General features: G+C 41.8%; 1 protein-coding gene across 1 annotated transcript in view; it reads left to right on the plus strand.

Moving 5' to 3' along the window:
• LOC126413069 (myrosinase 1-like) overlaps positions 1-1,485 on the plus strand; it is a 33,098-nt gene extending 31,613 nt beyond the window's left edge. Inside the window, exons 10-11 of the mRNA XM_050082966.1 lie at positions 887-993; positions 1,359-1,485. Coding sequence (XP_049938923.1) covers positions 887-993; positions 1,359-1,485 — 234 coding nt within the window. The remainder of the gene's footprint in view (positions 1-886; positions 994-1,358) is intronic.
• Positions 1,486-12,557: the final 11,072 nt, after the last annotated feature.

Consider the following 12,557-nt stretch of genomic DNA (forward strand, 5'->3'; position numbering starts at 1 on the left):
TTATCCAGTACACACTCTAAGACAAAGAAAAGATGCACCATGAAGGATTTTGCAGAATAGGATGGAAATTGATAGATGGGATTTACATGTACACACAAACACACTACTACAATTTCAGAAAAATGGGATAATTTACTCAAGAGAAAGAGCTTCACAAATAGAGCAAGTCAATAACACTTTGGTCCACCTCTGGCTCTTTTGTGAGCAGTTATTCGGTTTGGCATTGATTGACAGAATTGCTGGATGTCCTCTTGCCAGATACTGTGCCAGATTCTGGCAAGTTGGCATATTGGATTGTCAAAATCCCAATCTGGTTGCAGGGCCCTACCCATAATGCTCCAAATGTTCTCAAATGGGGAGAGATCCAGTGACCTTTCTGGCCAAGGTAGAGTTTGGCTAGAATGAAAACAACCAGTATAAACTCTCGCCAAGTGCAGGTGGGCATAACCTTGCTGAAATGTAAACTCAGGATGGCTTTCCATGAAAGGCAGCAAAATACTGTTGTGCTGTAAGGGTTCCGTGGATGACAGCCAACGGGTTTCTGCTGTGAAAAGATATCTCACGCCAGATCACTAGTTCTGATTATTGGGCCGTATGGTGGGGAACAGTCAGGTTGGTACGGTATTGCGTTCTGGGGTGTCTCTGGCTTCGAATCTCACTTAATGGAGTAGAATTGTCTTCAGTGATGAGTATTGCTTCAATCTGAGCCCCAATGACCAGTGGGAGCGCACCTGGAGACACCTCAAACAGCAGTCGGGTACAAGCCTGACTGTTTACGAAACTGTTACACACCATTACATTATTCTGTCAGTGGTTTCGTCATCCTTATGACTAAGGGAATGTCATAGTTTCTGTTTCTGAAAATAAAGCTTTCTTCTGTTCACAGTCCTACTTGGCTGCTATGCTCGAGGCCATCAATGAAGATGGTGTTGACATCATCGGCTACACGGCTTGGAGTCTCCTGGATAACTTCGAGTGGGGCACTGGATTCACGTAAGTAAACATAGACAATTGCATTCTATTGTCATCAAACATTATGGACAGTTGTTCAGACTATGTGGCCTTTTAGGATCACAATCAGATGGCACAGTAACATTTTTTACAATAACAGTGTATGCAAGATGTCATTTTGCGTACAAACATGTTACATGCATTTCTGTTATTAAACCAAAACATTTCTCCTGCCTTCAGCACTTACCTGTAATCTATTGCCACCCATTATCATAAAATAATAGATCTTGTGTATTTTTTGTGAAATATTTAACTTGATAATTACAAACACACTGTAGTTAGATCCATAAAAATGCCTTCACTTCATATACAGACTGTTCAGATATTGTACTTCTCCATTGTTTCAGGACCAGATTTGGACTTCATCATGTGGATTTCAATGATCCAGATCGCACAAGGACACCCAAGGCATCCAGCAAGTTTCTTGGTCAAATCTTCAAAACAAAAACCCTTCCTGCTGAATACCTGAACTAATTTCCAAGAAGTTTTCGTCAGTCAAAACAATAAAAATAATGCATTAATAAAGCACTTAATGTTTGTTTCGTGTTCTCCATTGCATCCCTATTCCATGCCAGACATGCCTGAAGTGAATCTTCAGTATGTGGCTTAAGTATTGTGATCTCCCATCATCTGTCTTCTACTCTCTGCAAAACAGTGAAAATATGTGTAGATTTTCCCATTTTAGGATCCAATACATAAGTTGCACTACCACTCAGTTTAACTTTAAACATTTTTATAAACATTTAGGTGCAATACTAAATTTCATCAAAAGAAAATCTTCACTGTCTGCTTTGTATCCTGCCAAATGACCAAAGCACACTTCTTCTAAGAAGATATCTGCCACAACCATTGTCTTTAACTACACAGTTTATATATATACAACATCAAACCATCGTGTCTTGTATCCATTCATAATGTCACTACTTATGAAACACAAGCTTGGATTCAGTGAGACTGTGTAAGGAAACTGGCCGTATCTTTTGCAAAGGAGCCATCCTGAAATTCTCCTTAACCAAGGAAAACATAAATCTGAATGCCAATACGGAGTTTTGACCCCAGGCCACATCCAAACTAGTCCTTCTACCAACATACCCTCTTACAGTTGTCAAGTCAACTTCAAGACTTCCACTCTTGTAAGCACCAAAGGAACAAATAACAAGATTCTTTCCTTCAGTCATGTAACTGTATTACTAATCGGTGGTAAACCTTCACTGATAAACTTAGGTTGAATTTCATATGATTGATCCATGCCAGGATTCCATTCACTGAGCCCTTCTGATATTTAAAAGCATTCTGATTCTGTGGAATACAAATTTTAGTACAATAAAGTGAGTGAGTGAATGACATACAAAACCTTTAGTGAATAAAGTTGTTCCTTACAGTAACATTTATACAACTCTTAATCGTCGGGAACCAAACCAATATAAAGAAAAGATAATAGTTTAAATCCAGAAATCATTCACTTAGGTTTCTGAATACAATACTTGTGGCTGAAGCTTAGACACAGATTTCAAAAAATTGGAGTATTTTATACCACATGAGGAATTAGACTGCGTCCTGAAAAATGTGACTTGCAAAGATTCTGATTACCTCTTATTTTACAAGGACTATTCAAGAAGCTACCATTAGAACCCAGAATGGATTGACTGGATACCACAGCCCACGTGCATGACCTAGTCTAGTCAGACAATGAAATTACAGTATCATAATCACAAGCAAAAGCTCAATAAATATAAAATATAGCTCTGTACTATTAGGTACATGAAAACCATTGACCCCCTTTCCAATGAGAACAAATCGAAAACTTCAACATTATACTACTATCTTAAACACAAAGATGTGGAGGGATCTCATGAAACTTGGTGGCCTGCTTTGCCAGAATCTTCCTAATGAGTCCCTTATCGCCACACCACATCATTTAGTCAAAATGAAACATATGATTGCATGGATTGAAAAGACACTACTACCCAACAAAGACAAGCTGTCAACCACCTCCTAGGTAGTTCAAAAGGCAGTTGACCACATTCAATATTTATTGACGACAGTAGTTCGTCAAACTTTCGACATATTCTAGTGACCCTCACATCATCAATATTACTGTCAATATTGTCAGTTGGCAATGCAAATTTACAAGGTTAAGATGTCAGACACCCAAAAGAAAGAGTGTGCCGCAATTATATTGTCTGTAACAATTAACTGAAAAGGAGGAAATGGGTCAGAGAGTGGCTGAATGAATAGAGCTACTCATTCGCATGTTAATTTACTGACTGAAATCAGAATGTACCCAAAAGGTTTCATAAATTATTTTAAGATCAGTCTTGCACTGAATGACACATTATTAGTGTTGATACAACATGAAATAGGGAAGAAAATATATCAACAAGGGATATATCACTGTTGTTGAGAAATTAGGAGTAACTTCGAGATTTTCTGTCAACAGGCAGGTCATTTGAATGCTTGAAGTTTGGTTCTGTAATGTCAGCCAACACAAGTAGCAGAATTGTCATGGAAACCAGTGAAGCAATTATATCTGTCCTGTAAGGATATTTTCAGGTAACTAACATAACCATATTTTTATTCACATTCGTGATAATGTAGCAAGACTGACATGCATTTCATAGGTCTCTTTACTAGTCACTGCAGATACATGACATATTTTTCGAAGTAGAAGCATTTTCCCAAACTACTGTTTTATCCACCAAGCCATACCACATTTTCTAAGTAATAAGATAAGTAACTTCGTAGTGAACCCTCCAGTGACCGTCTTAAATTGGTATACACTATGACTACCCTGGTGCATGTCTATTAAAACTGATTCATGTTCAAAGACTGCTTGAAAATTTGAATCTGAGGTATGATACGCACAAAGAATTGAAAACATAATGAGCACACAGTAACAGCATGTGGCTGGTTCATGAAGATCTGTAACATCAGCATGGAGAATATTGTCAAAACATCAATTCTCTAACTCACACACTCAGTATTTAATTACAACACTGAGGATATTTTTGGAACCATCAATACCATTCATCAGAATTTCTACTGTTGACAATATATAACCATGCCTTCAGTAGTTCAATATACTGACACTTTGAGAACATTGTTGGGCGTGACAAGGGCTGTGGAAATAATAGAACTTTCGCCCTCTTTAACTTCTGCTTGCTTAACTAAAATCCATGGAGATATGAAATGAGGCATGCTGAAACAGCAGCCAAATCATTGTAATGTTCAACATAACGTAAAAGAAGGCAGGTGGATGATATAATTATAAATACCGGAAATCTATGGACATACAACACAGATTGCTAGCTTAGTTTTCAATGAACAAAAACATTTTCCTTTTTTTCACCCACATTAAATTATGTTTCAGTCTTACCCACGAGTGATACCTGCTCGAGTAGCATAACACGCAGTTCACTAGCTTGCGAGTCATGGAGGTGAGTGAGACCGAAATCAAATCCAGTAATAACACACAAAGCATTAGGTATTTATGCAATTTACAGACAGATAGTGCAAACAACTTTCCTGTTTTAGGTTACCTTGATGACTGTGGCATCATGTAGGGCACCTGGCCACAAAGTTAAAAATTAAATACCCTTAGTAGATGGAACAAACGTTAGGGAAAAGAAGTAGAAGAAGTTATGCTTATGTGACAAAATCATGTTTCAGTAGTATAATTAACTTTGATATTAATTTTAAATGTTAATAATATTTAGTCTGTATGTTTTCTTAAAAAATAATGCTTACCTTTGTAAGAACACTGTCTCTGTATCAGCTGCACATCATTTTACCTGTGATTATGACGTTTAGTTGTCACCTGACGAAGCCCCAGGAAGCCGAAGAATGGTTTGTGAATAAAGAAATAATAATTCCGTAACATCAAGGAAATATTTAATCTTTCATTATTTTTGTTGCGTTCTGCCAAGTACTGACAGAGAATTCATTTCATACTATAAATTCAAAATTGCCTGCGATGAAAAAGACAACAATAGTCTATGACCTCTTGTTGTCTTGAGTCTAAAACCCTGCAAGGGCATCACGATATGTATGAATGTGGATAAATGAATTCATAACCTATGAGAAGAAATAAATAGGTGTATGACATATGGAAGTTTGGCGTGAAATGCATCCGCACTTGCAAATTTGAACCACCTCCAGCTGTATAACGGAATGACAACTGTGAAAATTTGTGCCAGACTGGGCAGTAATGGGATGCACGAGTACAAATATGACACATGGACGATGACATACAGAAGTTCGGGTCTGGCCATGAGTCATGCTTGGATAGCCAAAACGAGCCAAAATGGTTAAGAGCACCACTCGTGTAAGTGGAGAATCCAGTTATGAGTCCCAGTCCAGCACAAATTTTCATTGTTGCCACTCCACTATACAGCTGGAAGTGGTACATTTGCAACTGCAAACATATTTCATGCTTTTCATAGTAGTTGTAGTTGCCATAGTATCTGTTCCTTCAGACAAGATGCATGTCTGAGGGTAGATTGCATCATACTTCTTCACAACACAAGAACTGCAATATTGTATCATATGGAAGTTTGTGTTAGTCTGGAGAGCATGCCCACATGGCCTAAAAAGAGAGTGTTTCAAAAAGGACTTAACAACTTTAAAAATTCATATAAATTTATTGAAAGAAGATATAGAGCTAGGTTTAGTGTTATTTTGGAGGGAAAAGAGAATCACGTTGTTTTACCTTAAACTAAAGATGTTGTATGTGGCTTCTGTTGGTTATCCTGCAAACATCCCATGGGAAGTTAATTTCTTCCCAGACTCGGTGTAGCATTGCAGGTGTAACTTGTTCAGTATCGGCCTAAATTCTTGCTCTAAGTTCAAGCAGAGAAGCTAGCACACAAAGTACAAACATGATATCCTTGATGAATCCCCATAAAAAAAATCAAGTGGTGTAAGTCTGGTGAATGTGGGGGCCATGCAATTGGTGCATCACGGTCAATCTACTGACCTGGAAAGCAGTCACTGAGAAAATCCCGGATGTCAGCCAGGTAGTGGGGTGGTGCACCATCTTGCATGAAGTAAACATTTCATTCTTGGTCCTCCTCATCAATCTGCGATATCAAAAATTGTTGTAACATATCCAGATACACTATCCCATTAATGGTTCTCTCATGGAAAAAGGGGCTGTACACTTTGTTATTAGTCAATGCACAAAAAAAGTTCAGTTTAGGGCTATCACAAACATGTTGCAATGTTTGATGTGAATTTTCACTGCCCCAAATACTGCAGTTATGTGTGTTAACCTTGCCGCTTAAGTGAAAAGTTGAATCATCAGGATTAGATGATTTTGTCCAAGAAATGTTCATCTTCATGTAATCGATTTAACATATCTGCACAAAAGTAATTTTATCAGTGTCTTTTATTGCTTGTACGATCGTCAAACTATACGGTTTCAAATGCAAACAGTTTATCAACACTCACCAAGCAGTCATATGTGGGATTTGCAGTTCACGAGATGCACGCTGGGTCAATTTCATAGAGCTGTTTACAAAATATTGTCACACTAACTCAATGATGTCATCAGAAGTGCTTGGATGTCCTGATGATTTCCCATGTTTTATCGAGCACCCTGTTTCTACAAAACATTTATGACACTCATAAATTGTAGGCCTACTAGGAGAATCTTTAACATACTTGGTACAGAAATTAAGCTGAACTGTTGTCGCCAACTTCGGGAAACCAAATCACACAGCTATAACACTGGCGTCCAGTGAAGGGAGCCATCCTTAATGCAACAGCTGCTAGTGCTCCTTACGATACAATTCGTTACTAGTGAACTATGTGAGACTAACAAACGGACACTACAATCACCTGTGTAGGTACTATGAATTAATTCATATGAATTTTCAAAGTAGTACACTCCTTTTTGAAACACCTTGTATTAAGGCAACCACTCGCAATAGGTAGGAAATCTGCGTTCTAGTCCCGATCTGGCACAAATATTCATATGCCGCTTTAGTTAGTATAAACACCTGTATGTATTATTGTTAACTTGAATTTCAGGAATAGTTTTAAATCTTTGACACTGACACACACAAACTGGTGCTCTTCACTGTGTGTTACATTACACAATGTTCCCAAGGATGAGTCCATCAAGCATATGGCAAAACATCCAGAGGGAGGCCATTTACAACAGTGCCGAAACTTGGATAATTTTACATACTGACAATGTGGCCACACCATCAAAGAATTTTGTTGACAATGACAACAGCCGTGGAAGTCTTGGCTTACACACATGGCATGAAGTTTATCATTGGTGCAAACTTTCTGGTTGATTGCTCACTACCACATCCCTTTCATCTCTAATGACAAATCATGGCAGTGTATATTCTTCCAGACTACTGGCCACTTGTGATTGGGATATTTTTGCTCTACGACATTCCTGCTCCTGTTTTCCCTCAGCTTTGTAGTGGCGACTTCTGCCACAGAATGTATCCGGATGACCAAATGTAGCGGGAAGAGGTAGAAGGCACTGTATTAAGACTCGTTCGAGCTTTCCAAATCATTTATTGTTTCCAACCACAGTGCCTCATTCACCTCGGTCTGCATCACAGGGACCCGCAATGCTGAGGCCACAACCCCAGCGAACCAGTGCAATGGGCTGCTGTGTGTCAGCCTCGTAGGGCCAGGTCGTCAGGGTTGCACCAGCAGCCGGCTCAGTGGTCTTCTTCCCTGTTGACTCAGCACTGCTCTGCTGAGAGCCGCCAAGCAGCCCGCTGCTTCCTTCCTCGCTGGCATAGCTGAGATTGTGATGACAACAAGCGCCCATCATACAGTGCCCGAATCTGCAGCCCTTGCCTTGGGATGCCTCCGACGTGTGTTGGAAGCCAGGAAGACTGCCCGCGATAGTAAGCCAAAGAGCGGCCTGCCACTGGCTGTCTGTCTACAGACCCCGCGTCGGCCTCAGAGGGTCGAACCAGCAAACTGACGCCATTGGGATGCTGGAGCCCCATCTGCTGCTACATGTAGCTCGGGGTGTAACACGTCCCACCATCCAGGAGAGCTGCCATACTTGAATTACTCTCGTTAGAAAACGGCACTGATTTATACTCGGCTGTGCACCCCTGTATTGCTAACATGCTGCTCCGAATCACGTACTTACCACACCTAGGTTGTGCCAGTGAGCCCCTTCTGCCTGTAACTTGCGCCATGCAAACTGCTGTGTTTACTCTTTTCAGCAGTTCGACGGCCCTGTAGCCTCTGTTCTACTTCGCAACCGCTGGTCAGCATAGCTTACTGTCTACTGGCCCATGCCTGGATGTAACGTGTGCGCTCAGAAATGTTGCACCGAATCTAACTTTCCAATCTTAAACTGTGGTGCTGCTACATTTTTCCCCTCTTCGGAAAGACCCGGTCCCCGGGTCAACCCTTAACTAGCTCTTAACTTGTTTGGGTCAGCACCTATGGCATATTTCCTTACTATTAGAAAACTTAAATGTGGTCTAGTGCCCCTTAAAACCATGACATGAAACAAAAAGTAAAAATTCCTTACTGGACGATCACTGCTCGATCCACCACTTACCTACTTGTCTCACGCCCTCGGTATCCAATCCACTGGGACTTGGACTACCCTTGGTTCCCTTTTGGGATTAGCTCTCCGCCTGATCAGAAAGAAAACAACACATAACAAAGTTAAGGCTGCAATGACACTTGGCACAAAGGTGCTCAAAATGATCGTTATTTGCCATTGCCTTTCCCTATACTGAGTGACATGTTGAACAAGGTGTTCAGCTAATATGCACCCCTCTTGCTCTAAAATGAACTGGTTTACGGATCTCAACAGACCCGGCTCCAGAGTTTAATTTAACAAGGTCAAATTCCGTCTTGGCAAAAACTCTAAAGTGGCTTCTAGCCAGTACAGCTGTGGCTGTGTAACATTCAATTGCATGACTCCTGAAATTGACGCTGGCGGGTGGAAGGTTGGTCCTATTATGTTACACTTACTTCCATTGATTAAAATTCCGCTCCCCTCAAGCTCTATACATTTTGCTTCTGCAAATACTCCCCGCTCAAAACAACTTGCTACTACTAGTAAATTCTCATAGGTGGAGAAGATCCAATGCATTCCGACTCGTTGCAAGCTCAAGTTTGGCTCCATGATGTCCCTTAGACAGTCTATTCCTTTCCCCCTGGTTAAAAATAACTGCACTGTGCATGTGTCCCATATTTGTAGCTTCACAGATTTTCCTCCAACATTCACTATTTTTGATTCAAACTCAACACCGATTGTGTGACTACTTTCATTCTTAAACTACATTATATGAACTGGTGGAATAAACATGACTTTCCTGATCCAGCACTGTCGATAACAAAAAATTTAAACAGGAAATCGTATGACTTTGACATCGTTCAACACATATTTATTACGGCTTCACCACAAAATTTACCCCGATGCATTTATTTCTCCAGAACTGCCTTTGATTTCTCCTCCAACAATACTCCACATACGTCAGATGCTACACTTCCCTTTTCAGTGACCTGAGGACAGGTATCATGACCACCCTTCCTCCCTCTTCATAAAGACTGCTCTCCCTAGCAGGCTCACAATACTCGAAAACACGTATAAAATACAATGCCTAATTAATCTATCCAAACCCAATCATACATAACAAGAAAACAAAAAACACTACAAATACTCTACTACTTTCCGGATCGCAACGCATGCAGCACTTCATGCTGTACTCTATCTTCCTGGTTTCTCTGTACTTAGCACCTCTCTTCACTCTCTCATTGTTCCTCTTTCCTTCCTGTCACACATCTGGAATCACATCCGGGCAACCCTTAAATCGCCGTAACTGCCCAATGTGTACCATCGTTGTTATAGTTGGCAGCTCAAGCTTAACATTAATGGGGGATGTGGTTTCGACAACTTGGTATGCCCCTTGATACCTCGTGAGGAACTTCTTCGTTTTCCCTTTTTGCTTATAGGGGCTGGACAGCATTACCCATTGCCCCACTCTATACTGCGGTAAACTTTCTTTCCGCTTTAGTGGGTCTTCCTGCCTATCCAAAGGCTTTGTATTTGCCTTTTGTACCCATTTCCAAACATCCAGAGTTGTCCATGTGAATTGACGTACAGATTCACCGGTCCTTCCTTTCTGTAGCCTCACCAAATCAAACGGTGATGGCATTTCTCACCCGTACACTACCTCATATGGAGACAAACCGGTATTTGTATGGACTTTTGCATTGTATGTACATACAATGTGCTTCAAAAACTCGTCCCACTGATGGTGATGAGAATCCACATAAAAACTCGGCATCTTCCCGACTTTTCTGTGTACCCGTTCTGTCCTTCCGTTGGCCTGTGGATGCAATGCGCTCGTCCTCAACTTCTTTATGTTCAACAATTTGTCCAGTTCCTTCATTAAATCTGACATGAAGTAGGTCCCTTGGTCAGTAATTATTGTCCTCGGTACATCAAACTAAAAAATTCAGTTGTTTACTGAGGCTTGCACGACCATTGCTGCCTACTGATTTGGCATAGCCACCATCTCCATGTACCTTGAAAAATGATCTATTATTGTCAGAATGAATCTGTACACCAATGGTGTTCACCTAAAAGGACGTAAGACATCAATCCCCAGCAAAGGAAAAGGACATGTCGCTTCCGGTAATCATTGTAGCTGTATCTGTTTCCGACTCAAATCTGCTCTCTGGGCACATGGTACACAATTCTTGAGATACTGATCCACATCTACTTTCCTACCTCTCCAGCAATACCTCTCTGCCAATCTCCTATTCATCACTCTACACCCTCTGTGATCATGTGGTTCCTTTAAAACCTCATCCCTCAACTTCGCTGGCACTACTACCCCTTTGTTTCCCTGCACAAATGACCATCGTACATATTAAATTGTGGCTGTGTCCGATACAATTTACAATCGTTGTCCGCGTCCTGTAATTCTTGCCATGCTGCTAGGTCAAAACCTATGACTTCTACTTTTGCCACCTTCCTACTTAGTGCATCCACATTACCGTGCTTCTTCCCAGGCTTGTGCACCACCTCGTAGTCGAACTCACTAAGCCTCACAGCTCATCTAGCTAGTCTAGTGGACGGATCCTTCAACCCCAACAACCACTTCAATGCAGCATGATCTTTCACTATCCGAAATCTTATCCCATATAAATAACATTTAAAATATGTGATTCCATAGATTATGCTAAGCATCTCCCTCTCAGTTGTTGAGTAATTCCTCTCCACTGCATCCAACTGCCTAGACACATAGGCCACAAGATGTTCTTTCCCATCAATTTCCTGACTAAGAACACACCCTAATGCCTGATTCGATGCATCACATGCTAGTATGAACTCCTTTTCAAAATCTGGAAACACAAAAATTGGACTTGATGTTAACACTTCTTTCAGTTTGTCAAATGCTTTCCAACACTCTTCTGTCCACTCAAATTTCACACCCTTCTGTAACAATTGTGTCAATGACTGTGCTACATCTGCAAAACCATTCAGGAACTTTCGATAGAAATTGCAAATCCCAATGAATGACTGCACTTCCTTAACCATTTTCAGTTCCCGAAAATCCCTTACAGCCTGTACCAACCTCAGATCTGTTCGCACTCCATTCTTACTGACAATATGACCCAAATATTTTGCTTCTTCTAATACAAAATGGCACTTCTCCAGGCTCAACACCAAATGAGCTGAGAGAGAGAGAGAGAGAGAGAGAGAGAGAGAGAGAGAGAGAGAGTGGGGGGGCGGAGGGATGGGGGGGGCGGAGGGATGGGGGGGGTGGAGGGATGGGGGGGGGGGCAAGAAAACTGACCGTAATGCAGGTGATGGGCTCGAACATCGTACTGGCAAGAAAACTGACCGTAATGCAGGCGATGGGCTCGAACATCGTACTGGACAGATGACGTCTGCTATTCTGACACCAAATGTAGTGGCGACTTCTGCCACCGAATGTATCAGGGTGACCCAATGTAGTGGGAAGAGGTAGAAGGCACTGTATTAAGACTCATTCGAGCTTTCCAAATAATTTATTGCTTCCAACCACACAGTGCCCCGTTCATCTTGGTGTGCGTCACAGGGTCCTGCAATGTTGAGACCACCACCCAGGGAACCAGTGCAATGGGCTGCTGTGTGTCGGCCTTGTAGGGCCACGTCGTCAGGGCTGCGCCAGGATCTGGCTCAACGGTCTTCTTCCCCATTGACTCAGCACTGCTCTGCTGAGAGCCGCCGAGCAGCCCGCTGCTTCCTTCCTCGCTGGCGTAGCTGAGATCGCAGTGACCACAAGTGCCCATGATACAGCGTCCAAATCTGCGGCCCTCGCCTCGGGATGCCTCTGATGTGTGTTGGAAGCCAGGATGACTGCCTGCGGTAGTAAGCCAAAGAGTGGCCCACCACTGGCTGGCTGTCCATAGACCCTGCGTCAGCCTCAGAGGGTCGAACCAGCGATCCACCGTGGACTGGGACGCTAGTGCCCCATCTCTGCTGCTGCGTGTAGCTGGTGGTGTGACACGCCCCGCCATCCACGAGAACTGCCACACTTGAATGAATCTCG

The sequence above is a fragment of the Schistocerca serialis genome, chromosome 7 (assembly GCF_023864345.2).
Source record: "Schistocerca serialis cubense isolate TAMUIC-IGC-003099 chromosome 7, iqSchSeri2.2, whole genome shotgun sequence".
Taxonomy (NCBI): Eukaryota; Metazoa; Arthropoda; class Insecta; order Orthoptera; family Acrididae; genus Schistocerca; species Schistocerca serialis.